The sequence below is a fragment of the Ctenopharyngodon idella genome, chromosome 2 (assembly GCF_019924925.1).
Source record: "Ctenopharyngodon idella isolate HZGC_01 chromosome 2, HZGC01, whole genome shotgun sequence".
NCBI lineage: Eukaryota > Metazoa > Chordata > Actinopteri > Cypriniformes > Xenocyprididae > Ctenopharyngodon > Ctenopharyngodon idella.
Genome location: NC_067221.1, coordinates 11,067,866 through 11,095,824, shown reverse-complemented (window position 1 = coordinate 11,095,824; position 27,959 = coordinate 11,067,866). Strand labels below are relative to the sequence as shown.

Here is a 27,959-nt window from a genome sequence, read left to right as displayed (position 1 = left end):
ATTTATATGGCATTTTATTCAATAGATTGCTTAAAAGCAAGCAGCTTTACAGTATCAAACATGAAAAACAGTGTCAGTGCCTCATTTCATCAGAAGCACAACTTATTTTTTTACTATAAAGCGGCTATCCAGTGTGTTCATGTTTTCACCCGTGAAGATCTTACCTTGATGGACGAAATGAGTCCAAAAAGAGTTCCATGTGAAAGAAGGCGGAGCCTCAGCACACACCTCCTATTACATTATCTTCACGCACCAATGATAGTACAAAGGTGTTTTACAGCTGGATCAAACTTTTCCTGAGAGTTCGCTTTGGCAAGTCATTTCGAACTCCCAAAACGAACTTTGTTTTGGCCTGACTTTGTTCGAAAATGACGTCACATCAGTTTGTTCTTCAATTTAGTTTGAAGTATATCGGGGCCTTTAGCCTAAAGGTTGAAAAGTCCAGCACACTACCACACTCTGGTATACTTTAATAACGCTGTGATCCAGGTACCTGAATCAGCCTTTTATAATGCTTAAAGTGCACTCTTCTATGCTGCATGCCTGGATATAAAGAACAATAATGACTTAATTTACACACGCACCATTATTTCAGCTCACTTAAAAGCCTAGTTAAAGCAGATTGCTGGTGGCAGCAGATTTTTGCGCAATACAAAAAAAAAAAACCGTTTAGTGAATTCGGCCCACTATTTTTCTTTCCATCAGTTTATCCTCTGCAGCTAGAGGGTGAAGAGAAATATAATGTATTTCCGTACAGTCTCAATGGAAAAGCCTTTCAATGTTTTCTTTTCTTTTCATGTGCAATTCCAAGCAAAGTGGGTATGTGATACTAGACATTCATTCATGCATTTTCTTTTTACATTTAGGAAGACGCTTTTATTCAAAGCAGATTACGTTGCAATCAAGGTACACGCTTTACCCATTCCCATAATGATGCTAGCATTAACTCTACCAATTGAGCTGCAGGAACAGACAAAAAGCTTGTTGCTACGTATAGAAAATGCTGAAATAATGTACATACTTTACGAACTGAATACTAATAATAGTATTTTCACATTGCCAACTGTATGGCTAGAATCTCTTGCTTGCCATTTTACTATAGCGAGGATTAGAGCTGTCAAACACATTGTCTCCTCAATACAACTTATTTACACCACATGCCAACAGAGCATTATCTCTCCTCGAGGCACACATTGTAGACGCGTACACAGTGCCAGCGCAGTCCGAGCTCACAGGAGACTGGTGGACTAATCTGGCAGGGAAACAGTCAAACAGCTTTGGCTTAATACTTCCTTGCTGTGCTCGACAGACAGCGTTTAGCAAGACAACTCCACGCTACAGGATAGGGCTCGACAGTGAACGTCTAGTACGGAATCAAAGGTCTCACTCAGAGCAGCAGATGTTTGACGCTGTGCCTAGGTTCGGTCCGACTAGAGACAATAAGACAACTTCACATGGCATTTCCAATGTTGCTGCAGAGGCATTTTGCACATCGGTTAATCAGAGATTTGTTTTTTATCAGAGTATCAGACAGTTAGATGAAGAACTAGGCCAGTATTATATTTGTTCAAAATGGAGTGCTATGTGAAAAGACCCATGTTTCATTAAACAAGTGGGTCATGGGCTGAAAGTGCTCTCTTTAGCCCACGGTGCTTCTCCTGATTCTGTGACTTTCAGCTCGCTGCCTTATAAAAAAGAAACAAATAATAGTGCAGTGTTTTGTATCAGTATTGTTATGCAATTGAAATCGAACACCAGTTAGTAACATCATCAGTGAAAGTATATGTCTGTTGAAGTGAACAGCAGAAAAAAAAAGTGCACAAAGTAAAATAACCCTGAATGAGACCAATCAAGATCCATGCAAACCCTGATTAGATACTTGAGCACCGTGTTATTTGACTAGCGGCTTATATTATGGCCTTGAACAGCTTGTTTGTCTGTAAGCTGTATTTGTCTTGAGGAGGGATCTGACCTAGCCTGACTCTTTAAGACTAACAACCCAAAAGCACAATATACATACAGACAGTAACATTCAAAGGTTTGGGGTCAGTTTTTTAATCTTTACTTTTAAAAAAAAATAAATAAATTATTAATTAGATATTCTCTAATATATTACAGTTTTTCTCGATTGCTAACAGACTATAACTGGTTCAGTTGGCCCAATTTTCCAAACAATTCATTCAGTTCTATAAACAAAGACACATTTCTCAAAATGTTTAACACATTTCACCTGTTTTTCTCGATTGCTAACAGACTATAACTGGTTGAGTTGGCCCAATTTCTCAAACCATTCCTTCAGTTCTAGAAACGTTTCTCAAAACATTTAACACATTTCACCTGTTTTCACACATGTTCCAATTTTCTCAATGTTTTCCGCAAAACTCTACACAAAAATGCTCTCATTTTGCACAGGTTTAACCATGTTATCATTCAGAAAACACAAACACATAATATAATTAACTCACTGTGAACTCAAACAGCACACATTTATCCATGCATAAACATTAAGTAACAAAACTTATGACACACCAATCAGAATCAACTAAATAGGGCCATGAGGGATTATGTGCTTTGGAAAATGAATCCTAGTGGTGGGAGACAAAGAGAAAGAGGAAGAGGAAGAGCAAGAGGAAGAGGAAGAGAAGGGGAAAAGAAAAATGAAGGGGACGGGGTCAAAGGACATTCGTTCCTGATGAAATACAAAGCACTATAGTTGACCATGTTCTTGTGCATGGAATGACCATGAGGGAAGTTGGCCTACAGGCTCATCCACAAGGTTTTTATACTACTTACACATACAGTATAATTACAGTACACAGTAGCAGTACTTTAAATAAGAGAACTTTCACTATTCTGTGCACAGAAAATACTGTACACCCTCAAACTCATAACTGTCAAATTGATTTGTAGCCAAGTACTTCTTACATTTGGTATTTTTGCAGAGACGACTGCCAAGGGGAGGGAGAGAAAGTCTTTTGTCAGAAGACTAAGGAACTGCTCTAGTATTGCAAATATGGTCACCAATACTGGAATGCAATTTGGCTGTGGATGCTGAATTTACAGTATTTATTAAATTTTTTACTGTACTGTAATTGACAGCATACTGTATTGTATTGTATTGTATACCAATTTCATATTCAATTCTTTGGTATTTGAACTTTTCTTTTCTAGTGCTTTTCATCTACTGCAAGATCTCTTTACAGTAGTGTAGCCTAATGAAAATAAACTTTTCTTAAAGGGATAGTTCACCCAAAAATGAAAACTCTGTAATCATTTACTCTTCCTTTAAGTTGTTTCAAACCTGTATAAATTTCTTACCAAGCAGACCTTGCCCCCCATTGACTACCATAATAGGAAAAAATACTACTGTAGTCAATGGGGGTCGAGATCTGTTTGGTTACAATCATTCTTCCAAATAACTTCCTTTGTGCTCAGCAGAACAAAGAAATTTATACAGGTTTGGAACAACTTGAGGGGGAGTAAATCATGACAGAATTTGCATTTTTGGGAGAAATATCCCTTTAAAGCTTATTGTTGTATTTCACTGTATCTTGCACCCTTTGATTTATGTTGTATACTGTAATAGACATTGAGCTGTAAAATGATTCCTTATTGCCAAAAGGAAGTTTTTGTTACAGTGTTATGAACTGATCTCATTAGTGTTCTCTAGGCAGATGAGTAGTCTGGGTATTTGTAGGTTTTGTGCGTCATCTGAGGCCAAAGTTTGATTTTGACAAAAGAGAATATGTTTTTGACTAAAATTGAATTTGACGTGAAGTTTGAGGTTTGTACAAGCTGGTGTATAGTTTTGAGATTGTTTTTATTGTTGTGAGAAAATGGCAAAGACTTTATATATAGAAAGACGGTGCACTTGTATTATTATGAATGGGAGAAAGCGCAACGCGCAATATGGCGGAATAAGTATGAAAATGAAAATGGCAATTTTCAGCAGAAATAATACTTATTGTTGATTGTTGAGCCCGCACACTATGAGACAGTTATAAATACAAAGTTGCTAGGGAAATATGAATATGTAAACTGTCAAATTTCGATCTTTTGTCAGTTTTCTAATAATTTATCAACACTGCTTGCATGTAAGACAACATGAGATGGTCCAGTTGTCACGGGCCCCCCTGGTAGAGATCTCCAGTGACCCCTTCACACTAACAGTAGTGATACTAATACCAATGATACAAATATAAAACTTTAAACCTGATATCATCCTGTACAACAGAATCTCACTGACAAAGCAAGCAACGTGGGAGTCTTACTGACTGAAGCTAAAGGACATTTGATTTTTTTTAAATTTTCAGGCTTGATGAATAAGCACACAAAATATTCTCCACAGCAACAACAAGAGGACAATACAAAGGGGCCATTCAATTCAATTTGAACATTTGCTGTAAACAGTTATTAGAAGCACTTATCAGCCTCTGAAGGGTCAAACTGATTGCATATAATCCATAAGTGTTTTGTTATAGTATCTGTTCTCGTTTACTTTTGAAATTTTAATTACAGGCTGAATTCAAAGCTTGTGACAACTTAACCCTTTGTTTACTTTGCAGTATTGAAAGTGTTTACTGAAAGTGGGAGAGTTAAGATTTGAGTCTCCTCTGAATGTGGTTACATTAAAATATTCATGATGGACTAAGCTGGGAAAGGACATCAAAAGATTTAACAGAGGAGACTAGTAAAAAAACATGCATTTAATGGTATTTGATGGTTTAATGACAAGTTTGATGGTGTAGAGATTGAGGAATGTGAAAGAAAGATGGTTTTAGCTGGTTTAAGTGGTGATTGTGGGGTGAGACAGATTGAGTAAGTGAGAGGTGTCACTGCACTAGACCCACCTGATGCTGCTCATGCTTCCGGTCTCAGATCCCAGTTTGCATCTCTCCAGCTGGGTGGCAACAATCTGCCTCTCAGCCTCCAACTCTCTCGTCAGTCGCTCAAATTGCAGCTCCTGCACACATAAAGCAGTCAGAGCATATGTGTAAAGCCCTAAAGGAATTATGGAATTGATTCTGTCTATAGCATGTATCACACTTGCACTTACACATGCTCCAGTAACTACTGCACACAGAGAGACAGAGAGAGAGAGAGAGAGAGAGAGAGAGAGAGAGAGAGAGAGAGAGAGAGAGAGAGAGTGTGTGTGTTTGTGTGGCTGGTTGGGGGGGGGGGTGTAGAGGGACTTTGAGGCTGTTCAGCCACTCAGGGCTTTTCTTTCCATACTGATAAAATTCGTTTGCATTCTTCAAACATTTTGGCATAATTTAGTTTCCAAAAACTTTATTAGGAACTGCAATTTAAAACATGGTAAAACTGTAAGAATGACTTGTAAAACCAGCAAAATAAATATATTGTGAACAAAATCTTGATGTGTCATCTTTTGTGACAGGTACAGTTTCACAAAGAAACTAAAACTAGCTTTTTTAATATGATGCTGCAAGAAGAAAAAAAGTTTTGCATTCTTTTTAATTAATAGTAATAATAATAGGGTGAATTCAGTTTGATTGGGACACTCATCTCAATGGCAAAAAGTGTCCCAGCCACCCTGAATTCAATCTATACACTACTGTGCCATAAGATTTTTTTAAGGTTTTGAAAAAAGTCTTTTAAGCTCATCAATGCTTCATTTATTTGACCAAAAATACAGTAATAGTAATATTGTCAAATATTATTACTTTTTTAAGTCTTCTATTTTAAAATATTTTAAAATGTAATTTATTCCTGTGATGACAAGTTGAAATTTTTCAGCCATTACTCCAGTCTTCAGTGTCACATGATCCTTCAGAAACCATTCTAACATGCTGATTTCCTGCTCAAGAAACATTTCTTATTATAAATGTTCTAAACAGTTGTGTTGCTTAATATTTTTCAGGATTCTTTAGTGAATAAAAAGTTATGTATAGGTGCTGTATATAGTGTATATATACTTAATTCTGGCCATAATGAGTTTACAATAATTAAAAAATGAAACTGTACATTCTCTTTAACTACTCTCCAGACATCCAAAGGCAGTATTCTGAACTTTGATAGTCACTGGACCATTCCAGCACTATACCCCACTCCCTCTCCACTCTTAATTAGATATGCACTGCTTAACATTTAATGACAAACTTGTCGATGCTAAATCAGAGATGAAATCCCAGAGCTCCTCTTTAAAGTAATCACTGTGAAAATCCAGTCAGAAACACTGCACTATGTCCCTGCGCCCAGGGCTACGACAGTCAATGCAACGTTCCCACTTCTTTTGTGACAAGGCTGAAATGAGTTCACTCAGCCACAAGGTCAAAGACTCTCTCCCTAGAGCGGTTAGCGCTAAGAGGGCTCCACAACGCATCACCTGCTATTTTGGGCACAAACCCAGATGAAGGCTACAAAAATACCCATTCAGAGTGTTGAAGAGAGCTCTATGGACCACGAGGACTAAAGAGGCGCTAACTGCAGCATTCTAACACTTTTCAACAGTCATCATACACGTCTAGGGTCTCAATTAATGACTTTATGGCAGACGCATCTCGGTGCATTTGCATCAAACAGGCAAGCCGCTTAGCGATAGCTCTCCCACTAAAAAAGCATGCTTGTTTCAACTCTGCAATTACGATTCTAACAAGCATAATCTCTGACCTTTCTTATTCCACATCAACAAGTTCCTGATGGAGCCACAAACAGAGAACAACTGATTAGACTCTAAAAATCTACCTGTCAACAACAACAAGAAGCCGCTCCAGCTTTCCATCTACCCACAATAAAACACCTGTTGCCTTTACAAATAAAATAACAGCGCTCTTACCGTCACATGTACCATACTCCAGAGGCCGTCTGCGCTGAGAACGAACCGTGTTGGTGCATCACTTTCCCACTAGACTGCATTCATCTCTGCTTATCAAGTCATTAGAGAAACTACAAGAGTGGTAGTGACTGCCTTCCAGCGGGAAAGCAAAAAGTAGAGTGCAGTCAGGCACAAAGGTCGTCATGGCAACAGTGAATTTAGAGCCCCTTTGGCATTATTTATGCAACATTGCATCACAAAGGGTCCCTCCCACCAGCCAGCCAGCCAAATACCACTGCCCTCCAGTCACTCTTCCGCCTCCTCCTAAACTCTTCCCCTCTTTCTGACGCCATCTGTGCTCCACTCTGAAGAGGACAAGGGGGGAGAAGCAGGGTCTCATTGAAAGGATCGTAGAACGCCAAAGAGAAAGAGGTGTTTTTTGCGGCTCCAGGCAGCAAAAAAAGCACCGTTCCACTGAGCAATGCTAAGCTTTGTGCTTCCTCCAGGGATCCTAACAGGCTGTTCTGCCTCAGTAGCCGGCAATGGACAGACTCCCTGAGCGGGGAGTAGCCTCCACTTCCTACTTGTCACAAAAGTTGGTTAAATATAGCACTCCGTACAGACAGAAATGCACTCAGTCAGCCGAGAAGGATGGCAGACATGTCACCTGGACCAAAAATGGTTATTCTTTAGCATTTAAAACATCAGATTCATCAATTCAATTCAATGTCAATTCATCAGATAAAAACTGCATGACGAGGAATGCGACAAGGATGAGAAACAGGAATGTATTCCCTATTATTTTAAATATTAAAAGATAAGTTCACTTTAAAATGAAAATTACCCCATGATTTATTCACCCTCAAGCCATCCTAGGTGTATATGACTTTCTTCTTTCAGACAAACACAATCGGAGTTATATTACAGTTTTTTTCAACTGCTTACACACAGAATCCTTACTTGTCACACAATTTCTGAAACCTGACACTCAAACAGCAGAACCACACACCAAATCTGCAAAACCATACACTAATTCTCGTTTTTCAGTTTCATGAAACACTTTTTGCAAAACACAACACACAATTCTCTATGTAACACACAAAAATCTAACAGGAAGTATCTTGATTTCCTTTTTCAAACACAACCAGTCAAAATGCCACACTAATTCATCAGTGCCTCACACTAACTCCTCATATGTGCAAACACTCATTGCTTTACTTAACACCAACCAATCATGGCTTTGGAATAGGAATATAAATAGGCCAAAGATCAAGTTATAGGTTTTGCACGACTTTTCTGTTGTCTACTTGCTTCCATATTCATAATTTCTAAACCCTACTGAGGATTTTTTCTCCACATGGTGCTGGAAAGTGCATGATTGTTGTCCCTATGTCAACATCTCCAGGCAATGGAGGAGGCATGTGGAGACACTGACACTGCCTCCATCCAAGGTTGGATATGCAAGAGTGAACATAGCATGGATGAAGTATTGTCTTGCCCACCAAACACATACACAACACACACATATTGGATTTCCATGTTTTATGGGGACATTCCATAGGCATAATGGTTTTTATACTGTACAAACTGTATATTTTGTCCCCCTGCACTAACCCTACCACTAGACCTACCCATGACAGAAAACATTCTGCTATTTTAGATTTTCAGAAAACATCATTCTGTATGATTTACATATAAGCTTGTTTCCATGGGGACTTACTGTAAAAAATGCCCCCACAACGTCAAAATGCACTGGTATTACTATACTTTTGGGGACATTTGGTCCCCTACCAGGACACACATACATACCATTCCTTTGGAGTATTCACCTTTTCCAAAATTATGCTATTTTTTTTTTTTTTGGTTGCTATAGTTTTGTTTTTTTGTCGGGGGGGAGGGGGGGTCCAACTACACATGGTTGATGTATTTATTTTCTTTCGTACTATGTAATAATGGCCTTCTGAAGCGATGCGTTTGTGTAAGCAAAATATCCATATTTAACACGTTATAAAGTAAAATAACTAGCTTCCGGTCAAAGGACCATATGAATTCTACTTACGTCTAAAATGTAACGTTTAAGACATCATGGCGTAACATAATACCAGTAGTACATCGCGTAAGTTATGCATTAGATGTAAGTGGAATCCGTATGGCCGGAAGCTAGTTATTTTACTTTATAACGTGTTAAATATGGATATTCTTCTTACACAAATGCATCGCTTCGCTTCAGAAGGCCTTTATTAACTCCCCGGAGCCGTGTGAAGTACGTTTATGATGGATGGATGCACTTTCTTGAGCTTCAAACAGGTGGTTTCCGTGCACTGCCATTATAAAGCTTTGGAGCATCAGGGTGATTATTAATATAACTCCGATTGTATTCGTCTGAAAGAAGAAAGTAATATACACTTAGGATGGCTTGAGGTTGAGCAAATCATGGGGTAATTTTCATTTTAAAGTGAACTTATCCTTTAACTCCAGAAAATGCCATTAAACCCACTTGCTTAGAAAATAAACATCTAAGGGACAGAGAAATTGATTTGACTGCTTCAAGAGCTGAATGTGGTCTTCTGGCCTAAATGCCTAATTGCGCCCTGTGGACAAAGACTGACATTTAAGTTTCTTCATTGGTCCATTTGATTGCAAAATGTCACTTGGGGTTCGCCTCACGAGTTCCTTTAAGGATTTAACCCAATTTATATAATTTCACGGAGTTTAATGAGTCCAGATCCACTCCACAGCCTGACCACACCGACTGAGCACCATACAGGGTTAAACAGACAGGAATGACTCAAATGAACTAGTTTGGTTTGTAAAGAGAAAGTACACGTATTCCTGGTTGCAAATTACAGCAAAAATGAGGCCATACAAAGACCTCAGGATAAACTTCAAATAAACTTAAACAATCTTTTTGTGGATAATTTGCTCATTTCTCAAAACAAACTCAACACATTTATGAATATTACAAGTAATTAAAAGAACTGCTTTATTTGACTAAATATGTGAGATTAATTATGTGACTGAGGAAATTCTAAATGACTTCACTTCTGGCTAAAGTAAATCACTCCTATCGGACAAAGATATAATGAGCTGATTAACATACTTTCCCTAAAATAAAAAAAATAAAAACGCAGAGTTAGAATTAAATGGGAAGTAATATTCGAACTTAGCTGTACTACCCCTTACAAACACCGACACTTTCCCCAAAGAATCCTTGCCATGCTCATAATAAAACTTTATATGCCTGTGGCTTTTTAATGAGTAGTTAATGTGTCAATTCAACAACACTATGATAAATTTCTTTAATTAACACCAAATTATAGGGACAAAGAGAGAAAAACTACAAGCTGAGCTTTAACAGCAGCTCTTCTGAAAATTAATTAAATGCAGAATGTCTGTACTATATAAATAAATAAGACTACTATAATCACTATATCAATGTAATCTGAGAAAGCAACACTCAAAGGGAAATTATAAAAGAAAGTGTTCATTATATAGAAGAAATCACACTCAATAACCTTATACTGCCGATACAGCACCTACTGTAGTTCTCACACTGAGCATTGCATACAAGTCCAGGTTAAACATGTTAAACATGCTCTCCCTTGCTGATTGACCAGTGCATGTGATTCTGTTTAGCATAAGTGATACAGGAGAATTTTAATGGGAGAGGGTCATACACAGGAGAGACTGTGTTCTGCTTGCACGTGCAACCTTGAAAACTGCACACAAAGCACACATACAAGAGACCAGGACATTTTGCCAGACATTTTGGTACATTGTTTTTATACATAGCAGAGGAGACACAGGTCTTCAGAGCTACAGAGCATCATTTGTCTTTATAATCTACATTGGTTTTAGATCAAGAGTTCAGTTTATTCTGTGAATTTTGCCTCATGACCTCTGTCTAAACACCTTTTACTAAATGCCTCCAAAATGGTAGATTGCCATCTAGTGGAGGACAAAAAAAAATATGGTGATTTATCATAATATGAGCAGGTAGACAAGCAGTGGCAGAATGATAAACATATTTTTAGTGTATTTTGAAATGAACATCATGCCAGGTGCACTTGACAACAGTATCCTGAATCAGAGATACTTGACTATTATAAAAGAAAAAGACTAAGAAATTCCTGAAAAAAACAAAACAAGATCATACTGAAACATGGATGTGTTTACTTAATGGCTTTTCTGCTAGTTGCTAGTGTACTCCTAAATGTTGACAAAATTCACTATTAGAACATGTAAAATATTTCTCTTTTGGGATATGGACCAAAAGTAATGATGATTTATCTTGTACTACAAATTTTTGCCCAATAAAATGTACACAAAGTATAAAATGAATGCCTGCTAACACAACTTACCAGTGATTAGCAATAGCAAGCAAGGTCTTTTAAGAAAGAAATTAATACTTTTATTCAGAAAGGACGCATTAAATTGTTCAGAAGTGAGAGTAAAGATTTAAAATGTTAAATCAAATAAATCAAATTTATCAAAGAATCCTGAAAAAAAGTACAGTATATCACAGTTTCCATAAAAACAAAGCAGCACAACTGATAATAATAAGAAATGTTTTTTGAGCAGCATATCAGCATATTAGAATGATTTGTAAAGTATCATGTGACACTGAAGACTGGAGTAATGATGCTAAAAATTCAGCTTTGCGGTCACAGAAATAAATTAAATTTTAAAATATATTCAAATACAAAACAGGTATTTTAATTTGTAATAATATTTCACAATATTAATGCAGTTTTGATCATATAAAAGCCTCGTTGAGCATAAGAAATAAAAAAAAATCGTACAGACCCAAACTTTTGAACAGCAGTATAACTAAAGCTCTTCTATATGTCTCATGCAACCATTCAATGTTTAAAAAAAAAAAAACTCAGACTCAGTAAAGGAAATCATAGTTTTTAATGTTCTCTCAGAAAGAAACATTGCACGTGACATGGACCCTGTCCACCAGTACCCTCCAGTGAAAAGCATCAAAAAAAGATGGCAGACAGTTTTTCTCGCTCTGATAGGAGAGCTATTAGACTGGCCCACAGCAGCCTATGGCTGTGGCCTACTTTAACACTCCCCGTGTAGATTTCCAACCCTAAGAGCATGTCGCTTTTTTTCTGTCCCATAGTTAAAAGCAGGAGTGTGAGCTAAACGCTAGCAGGAACCGAAGGGCTTGTCACGATCCATTTTTATCTACACATGGCCTTGACTCAAAAATGGCCTCCAGCCAAGATAGACAAATATATATGCAAAGTGAAAGTGGAAAGTCTGTAGAAATACTGTACATTATTGCACACTAAATTCTGACATGCAATAATCCTATAATTTTTTTTCATGACAGGAGGTCATAAGCAATTACAATCACCTGTCATTATTCCTGACAGATCAAGCCAGTTTATCATAAAGTTGTGCCAACGTCTGGGAAGCTGTCCATCTGCTGACAAGCAGGTGACCAATTTTATTATAGATAGGCTGCTGCGTAGTGACTAGCATAGCATGGAGACCTGATTGCAACATGCCGTGTCAAATATTTCACATTTCTTACACCACACAGCCCCAAAACCTACATCCACAACTCCCACTCGTCCGCCAAACCATGTGATACTGAGGCGCAACGGCACATTTGCAGTGTGGTGACCATCAAAAACCATTTGTATCTGTGAATTTAGACACAAGGCGCTAAATGAAACCGGTAGCATGAGATGATGGAAATCACTCACGCAAAAACCCATCAAACCTTGCGGCTCCTTAACCCAGATGGCATATGCAGTTCATCTGAGGACTGGTATGGTTCTGTGTAATTACTGTTTACAGTATATAAAGATTCAGAGAGTTTCTAATTAAACTGTTGGAAAATGAATGTTTCCATATTGCTTCAGACTATGAGTGTGGGGGGAAACATAACCTTCTATTAGGGACAATCTGTAAGAATGAAGAACTTTACAGTAGTTTGGCACGAAGGACCTACCTGTTCTTTAACAGAGGCCAAGATGGCAGAGGTGGTCTCCGTCTCGGATCCATCTCCGTTGGAGGCGTTTAGTACCGGGCTCAACATGCTGGAGTTTTCTGTGTCAGAGGGATGGTCTGGTACTGGCATTACTTCTGTGAACCAAAACAATAGCGTCAAGAGTTATTCCAGATGAACTCTGCAGAGCTTTTGTCATGCTTTTTGTACTAGAGCAATCAGTTTAAACAGATCCTTTACAAAGACAGATTGTCAGTTAAAATTACATTAAAATTTGTGGTTTGGCACTTTTCAGCTGCATGTCATAATACTAATCAAAGTGCTTTATCTACATTTTGATTGTTTGTCATGATGTAATAATTGTTAGACATATTTAATTAACAGTCTCTGTTTCTTTCAGTCTCTCTCTCTTCTTTGACCTACTTTTATCTCCTCATCTCTCGAGGTTTGCGATTACAAACACAATTTCTCTGCTTGTCGCTGACATGCTTTGATTTGAATACATAAGCTTCAGAAACAAATTTTTAGGTTTTGTGGCATTTAGTCAATGTGTGTTAGCTTTGATGTCATCTCTACACTAATGTACTCCATAATATAATTGTTTTCTATTAATATATTTTAAAATTTAATTTATTCCAGCCATTACTCCAGTCTTTAGTGTCACTTGATCTTTCAGAAATCATTCTAATATGCTAATTTGGTGCACACACACACACACACACACACACACACACACACACACACAAACACAAACATTTCTTATTATTATCAAAGCTAAAAACAGTTATGCAGATATTTTTGTCAAAACTATGATTCTTTTTTTTTTTTTCAAAATTCTTTGATGAATAGAAACTTCAAAAGAACAGCATTAAAGTCCCCCTGAAATCAAAATGGAAGTTCTTGGTTTTTAGTATGAATATGTTAGCCTTACTGTTATTTATAAGCTAGTGTGCTCCAAAACATCTTCTAAATTAGCATTTAGAAGATACAAGCATTCAAAACTTACAATCTCTCACTTCTGCCAATATGGACCATTGATTTTGATGACATCAAATTTTCTGTCCAATCAAATGCTCTCTAGAATCTGAAGCGTCCCGCCCTCTACACTATAAATAGATGCTGCAGCTGTGGCTGAAAGCAGTCACTTGTTCACACATTTACTATTTTCTACATAGTGAATGGCACATAGTGCACTATATAGGGAATAGGGATCGATTCAGACAGTGTAAATATGCTTTCCATTGGGGGCGAATGAAGTCTGGTTTCACGTTAGTGTCACACGAACCACCACAGCGCGCACACAGTCTGCTCCGGTCCAGAGACAAGATAGCACAGAGCGGATTATATGCACGAGTCAGCACAGACCAGAAAACGTATTGGACACATTTGAATTCTGCACAGAATGCTACAGTATATTTTAAAGCAATATGGAGGAGATTAGGAGGAGAAACGGTTAGAGATTAAGTTTTACCAAACTTAATGGCTCTGGTCGAGCTGTGATGAACTAAACGCTATTGGCTATTTTTAAAAACGGGAGGAGCTGTTCATTATGTCCCACCCTGTCTTCCTGTTTCAGTGGAAATCACGTCAACACATTGAATAATGCTACGCATTTCAAGGCACTTCAGTGGGCCTTTAACAGTCTTTACTGTCACTTTTGATCAATTTAATGTGTCCTAGCTGAATAAAGTTTTCGATTTCTTTCAAAAAAGAAAAAAAATACTGATCCCAAACTTTGAACAACCAGAAATATTTAACCCATCCTGCACTTAGGCAGATTTTTGCCCAATCAGATGCTCTCTAGAATGAGTAAGCCCCACCCCTAATACAACCTGCAACCAACTACTATAGCAACAGTTATTTAACTAAAGACTAATAACTTTTTTTAAAATAAGGGACAAGCCCATCAAACTTCCTGTTTCAAAGGGAAATACATCACCAAGCATATTAGTGGGTTTGTAAAACCTTGGACTTCGAGTAATGAAATCCCACTATAATGCTCTGGCTCTCTCAGATCACTCTCTTCATCCTCAGCTTCCTTCTTTGCAATTGCCTCCCCTCTCAAAATCAACCACCCAAATTTAAAGCTTCCCCAGAGAACAGTCTGCACACAGCAGGAACAGAGAGAAAATGGCTACCTATATGAGCATCAGGACACAGAGCCTTTTTACGCAACCACATCAGGCACAACTGTGAACACATGTGTTTTGTGTGGAAGAGAGGATATACAATCAGAAAAACCTGTGAAAACAAATGCAAGTTGCTGGTGAGGTACAAGGCGAAATGGGAAAAGCAGGGGTGGGCGATATACCGGTAGACACGATTAACCAGTAGAAATTTGTAAACCGGTAGAGATTTTGGACTATCATCTCTAATGTGGTTACGCGTTCACGTGACGTTGCTGTGCTGCGTGGTCACGAAAGCTTATCGTTTGCATGCATTTTTAAATTGTGGTTTAAAAAACAAGTGATTTTAATTTAAACTGTTAAAGCGCAAAAGGCCTTTATCACAGTCCATGTGTTGTCACATCCGGCTCTGAATGAATTTCCGCCTGCATTATAGTCAATGGACGAATGACAGCTTTAAGAAGAAAACTAATTTAGCTGAACTTAACAATAAACGTCAATATTTAAAACTGTTTATTTGGGCTGGAAATATTCCTTAATTTAAGCACTTCAACTTGATCTAATTATTGTTAATTGCATCATAAAGTAAGTGCATTAAAAAAAAAATTATTGTTTAATACAATAAGTTTCCCCAAACCTTTAATTTAATCCCCCCAAAATAGACTTTAGTCCTAATTAACCTTTTAAGATTTGTCTCATTTTAATGCTCTTTAAGGTGATCAGACAAGTAGTATTCCGCATAGAATGAAGTATTGCACATACATATACAGTATGGCTTGAATGCTCCCCTTTAAATCATGAAATATGCGTCGGAATATCATGACAACATTTTTCTTTGTTTCACAATACTCAATTAATGATTGTAAACTGAGGTTGATGTCTTTACAGTATCTCACAGAAGTGAGTACACCCCTCACTTTTTTGTAAATGTGATAACACTGAAGAAATGACACTTTGCTACAATGTAATGTAGTGAGTGTACAGCTTGTATAATAGTGTAAATTTGCTGTCCCCTCAAAATAACTCAACACACAGCCATTAATGTCTAAACCACTGGCCACAAAAGTGAGTACACCCCTAAGTGACAATGTCCAAATTGGGCCTAATTAGCCATTTTCTCTCCCCGGTGTCATGTGACTCATTAGTGTTACAAGGTCTCAGGTGTGAATAGGGAGCAGGTGTGTTAAATTTGGTGTTATTGCTCTCACTCTCTCATACTGGTCACTGGAAGTTCAACATGGCACCTCATGGCAAAGAACTCTCTGAGGATCTGAAAAAAAGATTTGTTGCTCTACATAAAGATGGCGTAGGCTATAAGAAGATTGCCAAGACCCTGAAACTGAGCTGCAGCACGGTGGCCAAGACCATACAGCGGTTCAACAGGACAGGTTCCACTCAGAACAGGCCTCGCCATGGTCGACCAAAGAAGTTGAGTACACGTGCTCAACGTCATATCCAGAGGTTGTGTTTGGGAAATAGACGTATGAGTGCTGCCAGCATTGCTGCAGAGGTTGAAGGGGTGTGGGGTCAGCCTGTCAGTGCTCAGACCATACGCCGCAAACTGCATCAAATTGGTCTGCATGGCTGTCGTCCCAGAAGGAAGCCTCTTCTGAAGATGATGCACAAGTAAGCCCGCAAACAGTTTGCTGAAGACAAGCAGACTAAGGACATGGATTACTGGAACCATGCCCTGTGGTCTGATGAGACCAAGATAAACTTATTTGGTTCAGATGGTGTCAAGCGTGTGTGGCGGCCACCAGGTGAGGAGTACAAAAACAAGTGTGTCTTGCCTACAGTCAAGCAACAAATTTACACTGTTATATAAGCTGTACACTCACTACTTTACATTGTAGCAAAGTGTCATTTCTTCAGTGTTGTCACATGAAAAGATATAATAAAATATTTACAAAAATGTGAGGGGTGTACTCACTTCTGTGAGATACTGTAAAAGAAGAAGTGTCTATGCTGAATTTTATATAAATAAATCACAACAATCCCGTGCTATGGGCACAGCCGTTGACCCAGGCTGCAGGCTGTTTTTATAGGCTACTATTTGAAGCTTCTGCTTTTCGAATGCGGGAGTGTCATAAAGGCCTATAAGCAGAGAAAAAGAACTCATTTCGGTATGGTTTGAGAGGTGGTTTCTGAGTGCTGTCTGAGAGACACGCGCACATGAAGTCGCTGCTCAGAGCGCGTGAGTCTTGAACTGAGTTCTTTTTGCCGCCTAATTGGGCTTGAACGATGTGTCAAAATGCCATCTTTGTGAGTATCCAAGTAAACAGTCATTTGTCTTAAGTGAACATAAACAGTTGAGAAAGAAAACGAGCATGTATCAGTATATTGGATCCGTCATTTGCTCTTAAAGTGACAGCAGCCTAATAAACCTGCTGCCGTCTGTGTCATTAATGTTAATCAAACAACAAAAGAGAGAAAATCTCTCACTCCTCTTGACTGAATCACTTTTCTAACTTTAATAGGAATAAATGTATATTTAATTTACACAGTGAAGACAATGCAGTGTTTTTATACATTTGATTACTTTAGCATATACAATTTATAGTATTTCTTATTTCTAGTGCTTGACATTTTTTAAGTAGGTCTATTTCATTTGTGTCTTTGTTCTACTGTAGTTTGTTGTCCTATTGCTTGTAATTAATTAGACTGTGTAAGCTTGAGTTTGTTTGTTTGTTTTACTTAGGCTAGTATTAGTTTTTGTAATACTGAAATTGGTGACTAGAATTATGAAATTTCAATGGTATGAAAAAATTTAATATCATAAAATCCTTATCATGAAATAGAATGACTCATATCATGATATATCGCCCACCCGGCGATTGATAAATGTTTAATTTATACATCAGATTTGGTGATGACAGATACCTGACGGATACTTTTAATTTCTAGGTCAAACTGATGACTTTCTACCAGTGAGATCATGCAGAACAGACCACAAAATCAACTAATGCAAGTCCCAGCTGTTGGTGCATTCAGATTGATAGATTACGCTTTTTTGACAATAATCTTAGTCAACCATATGTATCTGATTAATAGTATCCTGATATCAGAAATAGATCAGTGCTGCAGAAAAAAAAAAAAAATTGTTCTTTACTTCCAATATTTTACATGTGCTTTATGCCTTGCAATCACTCAAACATTTGGTCTGTGATGTTTTTTATACTGTTGTAAATTATTAAGCATTACTTATAATGAGCTGAATATTACAAATCAGTTTTGGTTTTGCACTGTATGCCATCCTTTTCAAGCAAAAGTTGGTTTAGGATTTCATAACAGTCAAAGAGTTACATTATAACCAAATCCAGCTATAATTACAAATGAAAAACCTAGTAATTTTTGTATGTTTGCTTTTTGTAATGAAAAATGTATTAAAGGAGTAATAGCTGCTTAAAATATAGCTTTCCCATTACAAGAATAAATTACATTACATTAAAATATATTAAAATAGATAACATTTGTTTAAAATAGTAATAATATTTCACAAAATTACTGTTTTCACAGTATTTTTGATCAAATAAACGAGCCTGAGTGAGCAGAGACTTCTTTCAAAAACATAAAAAAAACCTTGCCAACCCCAAACAGTAGTATATAAAAATATATTGCCTTTCCAGCAAGCCTTTACATGTTTTGCTATGAGAAATTCTCTGCATATAATGATCACTGAATAAAATCTGAATGTTCAATATTCCAAGTAAACACCATTTCACTACTGGCTTGCCCTGTCAACATTAAAAGGAAAAAGTATACATCTCCTTTTTATGCTGCCATTATTCAAAATAATGATGCAATATTCATGTAATTTTTATCATAATCAGCTTGCGTACATGGCATATATCATTAAAATCAAGCACACTGTTGACTTTCTTTGAAGTGGTGTTTTTACTTGGAATACTGAAAATTCACATTTTATTCAGTGATGTTATTATATGTGGAGAATTTCTCATAACAAAACATGTAGAAACTGGACTGGCTGTGCCTTGGAAGCACAATACATCAGCTAGGGGAGTTATAGGATGCATTAATCCAAATGAACATGTAATATATAATGAGAACTCTGATTTCTGACTCACAACTTACACATCAAACTCTTAACTTACTGAATAGACCATACAGAAACTAACTGGCTGAAACCTGTGTGTTTAAAGAAAAAAGGAAGAAAAAGAAAAGGCATTACTGAGAAACAGGTAAAAGAGTCTAATTCTATTAAGTCACATGATTGCTACAATCACTCCAAGGCCACAGTTACCTTAGAAACAGGCCTGCGCTGCTCAGTGAATATTTACTGTAATTTTACTAAAACGCCTTTCACAATGGCCCCTGACTCTGTCAGATACGCTGAAGACAGTATACGGGAGAGTCCTGTAACACAACCTCAATTTCATTGTCAAACACTAAACAAATTGAACAGTGGAAGAGCCGGAGCCATTGTTGCCAACAAGCAGTTATATCCCATTTCATTTCCTCATATGGTGCTTTTTCATTTAAAGTGACAAAAGCTACATTTTTTGGATTCACGTACTTGATTGTGCTTCCCCATTGACTTTTGTCTGAAACCACTGAGGTGAATGTAGACATTTTAAGTCTTTCCGCTGGCACGGCTGCAGATATCAAATAGCCGAAAAAGGGAAACTGATATAAATTGATCAAATTTGTGAAATTAATGTCAGCCAAGAATCGCTGAAAGCCCTACAACAAAGGAGGATCTCTCTATTGGGGCTCAGCCACACATGTCTGAATGCCTAATTTGTCTATGACATCATGCTTGTGCCTGCTAACAGGCTCCCGTTTCCATAGAGATATCAATCCATTATGACAGTCTCTCACCAAGAAGGCAACCGTAAAGGCTTACAGTGGATTGTATCGGTGATGCGGCACACGGAAACTAATTCTTCTCAAGATGCTTTGCGCTGATGAATCAAGGTGGTTTTGGGTGGATAAAATACTAGGCTAATATTTCTGACTGGATCTGCATGACCATACAAATCTTAAATAGTGGCTACGCATATCTATCTTACAGCATGAGTTTGTGTTTGCTGCACGTATAGGTTCATATATGATGTGTAAGAGTCTCGTGATTGCACCCAATGGAATTGCTGCATCGTCCGTCCTTTGGGATTACATATAACTCATGGCAACGGTATCCACAAAAACAGAAATGAACCAGAAATCACCTCAGCCCAAACATCTGAAGCAAATTTTAAGTAATCTAATTTGTTTTACGCTTTACACTATGCAATCTTGCAACCTGTTAATCTTGTTTTCTGCATTAAACATCTCATTCAAGACATCTGCCCTGCCTTTGCAGTTTCATCCCCATTACATCCTATTAAGACTCTGGCCATATGCTTTTGACAACGGTTTACTCCCCTCGGACGCTCCCCGGTTTGTTTTTCCACAAGATTCAGAAGACTTACTCCCAAGATCTGATCACCCAGTGAAACACCAGATGTTCCAGAAAAAAGGATCTACCAACACCCACAGGACGTGATGATGTTCGGCTGATGTTGTTATTGGCAGACATCACGGTTGTGATCCCAGGTACACAATTAGTCATGTGATCCCCAGGATACTAAAGTATCAAAATGCACAAACAAAAGGCACATATTGTGATTACAGTCACACCCACATTCACACGCTCTTACGCACCCAACAGTATTTTCTGGCTTGATTAGTTGCTGGACTTAATGAGACAAAGAGAATAAGGTCGATGCAATAAGAACTAGCATTTGGAAGATGAATATTTATGTGAAAACTCATGTGAAGTAAAATTCTAATTATTACAAAGTATATTAGTGAAATAACTTATATGCTGGGGGATGGGAAAACAAATATTTTACAGCTTCATTAATCACATAGACATTAATCAGTCTTTTGTATTCTGACTGCGGACAGATGTGTTTATTTATTGTCTCGACATACGACTGACAATGTCAGGAATGAAACGGCAATAAAATTCTGAACACACTGCAAGATAAAATGTTCAATAAGGTCTTAAAGGAAACTAATCTCTTTTTCTGTGAGGCTAGCACACTGGGAGATGACGTTATGCTCTCCTGCACAAAGCACCGAAACGGGACTGGAGATAATGTGTCTTTTATATTGCAATCAGTATATTAAATTAACCATGTCTTTGCTGTACCTGTAAACATTTTTAGTGGACTAGAAGTGTATGATGCATGTATTCAAATGAAATAAGAATGACCACTACAAAAACTTGGTTATGTCCCTCACAGCACATTCTAGAGCTAATTAACTATCAGCAAAAGTCTTGGTGGAGAATTGTATAGTTTTTCAAGACATGTCTCCTTGCCCAAAATGTCAACGATACATTGAGAAGCAGTGCAAATGTGAGGCAATTAAAATGCTCCTCGGATCATGTTCTCAAAGGACAGCTGAGCGTGACATCGATGATAAAGAGTAATTATGTGAGGCTTGCTGTGATCAAACAGGCCCCACTGCTTATTAGGGCTTTTTCTCCTCTATAGTCTCTGGTGGTGATGTTTGAGTGCATTTGATTTTTTCAATGGCCACCTCTTCCCCTCTTTATTTCCGTTAAATAGAAGTACACAACAGCATATTAAAGGTAAAGCCTATGCGCATTTAGAACTATAATTGAAACAATTATGCCTTTGGCGTCCGTTTACTGAGGAGAAACATGATTTTTCAGTCTCTAGTTGGAAAAGTGTAGAAAAAAGCTCTCGGTTTAGTTATTTTCTAACTCACTGATAAAAAAGAAAAAAAAAGAAAGTTGTTTACATGTCACTCTGTGATTAACTTTTCAAATCTGTCTGCAACCTTCAACTTTCATGAAGGAAACTACTGATGATTTGTGGCATGTCAGGGAACTGACATATATTTGCAATTCTGCTGCCTGTACGCCCGGAAAATGCATCATGGGATATCAGTATAAGGCTTGGATTTTTCAAGCGTGGCACGAGGACATTGCTGGCATGCCTGTGTAGCTCTGGGTGGATGCGGTTGGCTCAGTAAGAGCTCTGACCTAGTATGGGATTAATGACTTTGCTGCTGGAGAGAGTTGACATTGCTGAAAGCTGTGTTTACTAGTGTTATCTATGTACAAGGGGAAACAGTGGAAATTTAATACACCCACTGAGTTCTCCGAGACAAAAGCAGTGTGTTATTCCTTAAGGATGAAGAGAACGAATCTAATGGAGACCTGAACTTGCGAATGTTCATTGTGTCATGTGCCATTTGCTGTGTTTGTTTATGTAAAGCTAATTTAAGGCCACACTCGGCATTTGTTTCAGATTGTTTTCATCGACGTGCAGGGAGCCTGTATAATTGGATGCTGAATATTGGCTAACAGGACCCCTACTGGTGAAACAATAGCAGGACCCAAACCGCTCGCTATTACAACATTTTTCAATTATCTTACTTGGAGAGATGTGAAAACCATATGAAACAAATATATTCATTCTAACCAGTGATAAAACTTGTCATCACAGGTCTGTGACAACTGCAACATCTTAATTATGCATTTTTTTTTTTTTTTTTTAAATTATGGATTCCATAAGATCACATAAAAATTATTTGGGGATAAGAAGTAATATTAATTATTTTTAATAATAAGTAATAAATTATAGCAAAATAAACCCAAAACTGTGTTCTTGTAACATCCTGAAGGGGTTTTTGTTAAATGCCTAAAATAAGCTCTGTGGTCAACACAAGCTCAAGACATTTTCACTTTTTATTCTACGACACAAAATACATTAGTAACAATGGCAAACAACTTTGAACTAAATTATTATTTATATACTATGAAAAGGTCTCTCTCTAAAACATCTGAACAATGTCTTGAGATGTGGTATGGTATAAGCATTATTAATTGGCTCCGGTCCATTATAGAAAAATAATGCACACCAGAGGTGTAACTCTGCTTATTATTTTTCAATAATTCAACAGCCCGTTGCCAAGTATTCTGCATATAATGAATGGTTGGCTGTATATTAGGGCTGCACGATATTGGAAAAAACATTGCGATATTTTGTTTTTCTGCGATATATATTGCGATATGAAAAAAAATCACCAGATGACTTGAATAGCTCTATTTGGAAAGAATTAATCAATCTGGGATGATTGGGGTGATTTTGTAGGTGAGTGAATACGCATACAAAATAATGAACAAATTACAAGCATAATAGAACAAAGATACAAATGAAATAAATAGTGCTTTATATTTTTTAGGTAAGTCTAACAGTATTGAGGTACAGAAATTGAATAATTAAATGTATAAACACTGTATAGTATTTACTGTATAAATTAAATATAATTAATCTGTGTTAAAACTAGAAAAGTGATTTTTCTCTTTGTCTTTTGTTGTTTAATTAACATTCATGACACAGAAAGCAGCAGTAATATTAGGCTGCTGTCACTTTAAGACCGAATGCGCGGATCAAAATACTGTTACACATCCGGTTTTCTTTCTAGATTTTTTTGCATGTATGTGTCCATTCAGGCACAAATAGACACGCAAGAAAATGGCATGAGGTGTTCACGTGCATCTGAGCGGCTCAGAATTTAGAATTAATTTCTCTTTCGTGTTTTCGCAGGCTCAAATGGTTTAAAATCGCTTGAATGTTTAAACTGACAGGACCTAAAACACAGTTCAAATGATAAACTTTCATTGTATGATGGTCAAACGTTGCAATTAATCAGAGAATCACGTGCGTTTTTAACCACGGTGTCTGGTCCGTACGGATTTTAACGATCCCTATATTTGACATCACACATCCTGCGATGTGACTATCGTGGATGCGTACATCGTGATTTCGATGCTAAAAAGATATATTGTGCAGCCCTACTGTACATTATCCTGCTTATGATATCTATCTAACAAAGAGACAAATAAATGCATAATTTAATATGGAATAAGTTTAAATTAAATTCTTTAATTATATAAGAAGTAAGAGGCTACGGCGTGCTACAAGAGACATGAAAATACTGTAGCACATGCACATCTATGTAGGAAATCGGTTGCCTGTGACAATGATCAGTTGTCCACTTGAATGGTCACTAAACAAAAGCATTTGACCACTGAATGCAATTTACCAATCTGAATGAAGTATTCCATCTAATAATAATATACAATGGCATATGGCATAAAGAGCATATTACACCGTTTGCACAAGCAAGGTCATGACCCAGTTTGTCATAATAGCAACCAACGGCTATTTGACTGTCACGTTATCTTAGACCTCTGAAAATATACTAAAAATCATTCAGATTAATTAATATTGCATAAATAATCTCACAATTCTCATTCATCACATCCAAGATATCTTAAATTATTCAAGTTAAAAAGCAAACTATCACTGTTTAGGTTGGGAACTTTAAAAAGAATAATAATGGCATTTGCAAAAACAACACTAACCTTCCTTTTGAATTTATTTTGGTTGGCAAATCTAAAAATAGATAGCCAGAGCCCTGCTGTCTCTCATATTTCATATTTCATGTGTCAGTGGATTCCTTAATCACAAGTGCAAATGCTCAGTGAGCACAGCTTGTCTCTCCTCACTCCAGGTCTGTATAAATCCAGGCAGTCAGGTAAGAATGTTTTTCTGCCCTTCCTATCAAGTCTTTTCTGGAGCATTGGCAGTGGGTGCATTAGCAAGGCAGCTCCCTTGTGCATTGGCTGTGTGCATATAAGAAGATGTTTCTATGGTACACTGCCTAAATGAAGTTGGGTAATGATTGCACACTTAAGCACTTGATCTGTGTACAATGCTGGGAAAAGACGCCCCCCAAATAACAGTAAGATGACTTAATGCACATGGGAATTTAGGGGCTATTCGATTTCAAATCATATCTAAAGGATTCTGTATGGTCATAACTGCAAAATAAACAAAAACACAACTACAAACTGAATACATAAATTTGTGTGCATGAAATAATGATTTGAGTTGAAATATAATCTTACCCTGTATATTATCTTAAAGCTTCCACTAGAGGAAAAAATAGTCCATTACAATGTATAAAACAATAGGCCTAGCCACAAGATGGATAATGCAATAATATCACATTATTAATATTTCAATATTGAAGTCTTCTACAATCAGTACAATCAATAACCGAGATGCAAGATGGCATGGTGGGCTGGGCGGCATGACGATATATATCGTTGCCAAGGTATAAAATGTCTATCGTTAGAGATTTTGCTATATCATATATATCATGGTATGTACATATATAGTACTATTGACATTTCAGAGTGATGAAATGCATGAGTGAGTATATAAAGAGCGTGCTTAATGTTAATGTGTATCAATATAATGGATCCGTGCTTTTGGTCTTAAAGTGACAGCAGCCTAATATGCCTACCTGCTGCTCTGTGTCATTAAAGGGATAGTTCACCCAAAAATAAAAATTCTGTCATCATTTACTCGCCCTCAAGTTGTTCCAAACCTGTATGAATTTATTTCTTCTGCTGAACACAAAACAAGATATTTTGAATAATGTCGGAAACCAAACAGTTGATGGACCCCACTGACTTCCATAGCATTTTTTTCCATACTATGGAAGGCAATGGGGTCCATCAACTGTTTGGTTTCCGATATTATTCAAAATATCCTGTTTTGTGTTCAGCAGAAGAAATAAATTCATACAGGTTTGGAACAAGTTGAAGGTGAGTAAATGATGACAGAATTTTCATTTTTGGGTGAACTATCCCTTTAATGTGAATAAAACAAAAGAGAAAATAATTTACTGCTCTTGACTGAATAACTGTTTTTTTAGCTTTAATAAGAATAAATTTATATTTAATTCGTACAGTGAAGATTATGCAATATTTTATTTTTACATTTGATTATTAAATTTTTGTAGGCTACTAATTCTAACTAAGGCTGCACAATTTATCGCGATTAAATCGCACGCGATTTGGCAAAGGCTGCGATTATTTTATGCGCAGCTTGTCGGAGCTGTACGGCTCTGTGATCAGTAGAAAATGCTTCTCCATCTGAAAGCCAGAGGGCGCTCTTGCGCAGAAACTCCAAATATGCCCTGCCATAGAAGTAGATATTCCAGGAAATCCCTATGGGCATCATACTATCGCTGAATAAACAGAAGACTGAAACGCTTTGATTAATTAATCATGACTAATAAACATACGACTGCCTTATTCTGTGTAAGAAGCCACATCATCTCACAGAAGGATGCTCAACTGTCGTTATGAAGTGAGTTTGGAGTAAAAACATGTTATTAAATGTTGTCTTTTGTTTGACAAGATGTTAATAAATGCTACTCATGTCTGGAAAGATGTTCGACGTGTGTTGCTTTTTCAAATGTACATTATAAGGGACTCAAACTCGCAGTACGTTCAGATGGATTAGCATTTGGAGCCATATTTCATTGACAAGCTGCGCATAAAAAAAAATCGCGTTTAAGTGTGATTTAAGATGTTATTTTTCATATTGTGCGATAAATCGTGCAGCCCTAATTCTAACTACATGCTAAATAAACCTATCGTACCTGAAAAACTTAATTTGATTAATTCATATTTTTGTTATATTGTATTTGTCCTATTGTTTGTAATTTGCTTCTTTTTTCTTATTTTTAATAACAGAAATGAGATAAAATAACACAACATGACTGTATCGTGATATATATCGTTATCGTGAAATAAAAATCCTCATATCGTGTAATAATAAGGATTTGGTCATATCGCCCACCCCTAGTGTGATACAAGATGAAAGCAGTGTCGGTTTCACAACCAAGAATTTCAAAGAGCCGTGTAACAAATGTTTTTAATCAACTACTGTAAACGATCACAGTGTGATTCCCAGCATTCAGTACAGTAATAAATGTGTTGTGTTCTGAAGGGAAATGTGCTAGCCTGAATTGATTTCGCTGTAAAATTCTGAATACAGTATTTAGTAGTAAGAAATTTCTGCTAAATCTCATAAAATCCTGTAAAACTGACTGCCATATTTTACAGTGTCCCGTAAAGCTGATTTCCAAAGATGATAATCTTCAAAAATGACAGGCAAAGCTAATAATATGCATGTACACATCATATGTACTCACACACTCTCAACTAATCTGTTCTCTTGCACATCCTTTGAGTTTAACTTCTATAATATTGGCATATCTAGCTACAAATTAAGTGTACACCTCAAGCCTCAAAACTAGTCATCAAAGATTCATCAAAATCAAAGTCACTATTCTGCAGATCTTCTTAGGGAAAAATCATGTAAATATAAAATACATTTATGACTCTGCACTCTCATATCCTCCTGTATGACAGCTATATAACTACATTTCAGCCAGTGAGTGTCAGCTCAGATGACAACAATGGCAAGCGTCTGTGTCATCAACAGCTTTATCTCCGGGGTCATTATCAGAAGAGGAGACTGAGTCAGTCCATACCAAGTGGCTGGAGTCAAGTCTGATATTTATCAATAGGTCTATTACTTTCTCCTGAGCAGAATACTGAATGATATATGAGCATGATATAGTCTTCTTCTGTCCCCCATGACAAAAGGGTTTAAAAAAATACATAATTTACAGAAAAGGTTAATAAACACTGTTTCCATTAAAAAAGGTTTGAAAATGTTAGCATTTATAACAACTTTGGTGGCAAATAAAATAAGAATAAACTGCAAAACTGCAAAGGTCAAAATAAATCTAAAGAAACTGCAGTAAACCCGTTAGATCATACAGTACATGAATATAAAAACTACCTCTATATGTGAACAACGAACAAATAGAATAGAAAAATTCTAAAAACTAATAGTGATGGCTTTGGGATAATGACAAGAGATAACAAATTGTTGATAAAATGCCTATTATAAGCACTACTGCACTTAAAGTGCTGAAAGTGCACCATTTTAATAATTAATAATAATACCAGCACTTTGCTTTTGCACATTTTGATGTCTTCACGCCAAGTTTAAGCTATTGATTACCTGTCCATTATCCTGAATTTGCAGGGCCATTGATGGACAAAGTCAGGTCATAATAACAGTTTTCTTGTATTGAACATTTGAACGTTTAATATTTAACTGCAAACATTATAAATGTTCATGGGTGTTTTGGATGTATATTGCACTAATAAGTTTGC

At 36.9% G+C, this 27,959-nt stretch overlaps 2 protein-coding genes across 7 annotated transcripts in view; both read right to left on the bottom strand.

Moving 5' to 3' along the window:
- The window catches only part of rgs20 (regulator of G protein signaling 20), a 192,292-nt gene that overhangs the window by 111,669 nt on the left and 52,664 nt on the right, over positions 1 to 27,959 (bottom strand). The window lies entirely within an intron of this gene.
- The window catches only part of ctnnd2b (catenin (cadherin-associated protein), delta 2b), a 91,706-nt gene that overhangs the window by 61,334 nt on the left and 2,413 nt on the right, over positions 1 to 27,959 (bottom strand). For 5 of the 6 annotated variants that reach the window (XM_051883149.1, XM_051883151.1, XM_051883148.1 and 2 more), the window contains exons 2-3: positions 12,747 to 12,880; positions 4,851 to 4,963 (exon numbers count right to left, since the gene is read on the bottom strand). In XM_051883149.1, coding sequence (XP_051739109.1) covers positions 4,851 to 4,963; positions 12,747 to 12,875 — 242 coding nt within the window. In that variant the 5' untranslated portion in view covers positions 12,876 to 12,880. Of the gene's footprint in view, positions 1 to 4,850; positions 4,964 to 6,796; positions 7,006 to 12,746; positions 12,881 to 27,959 lie in introns of those variants that run through there. The other variant, XM_051883152.1, reaches the window with a different exon arrangement.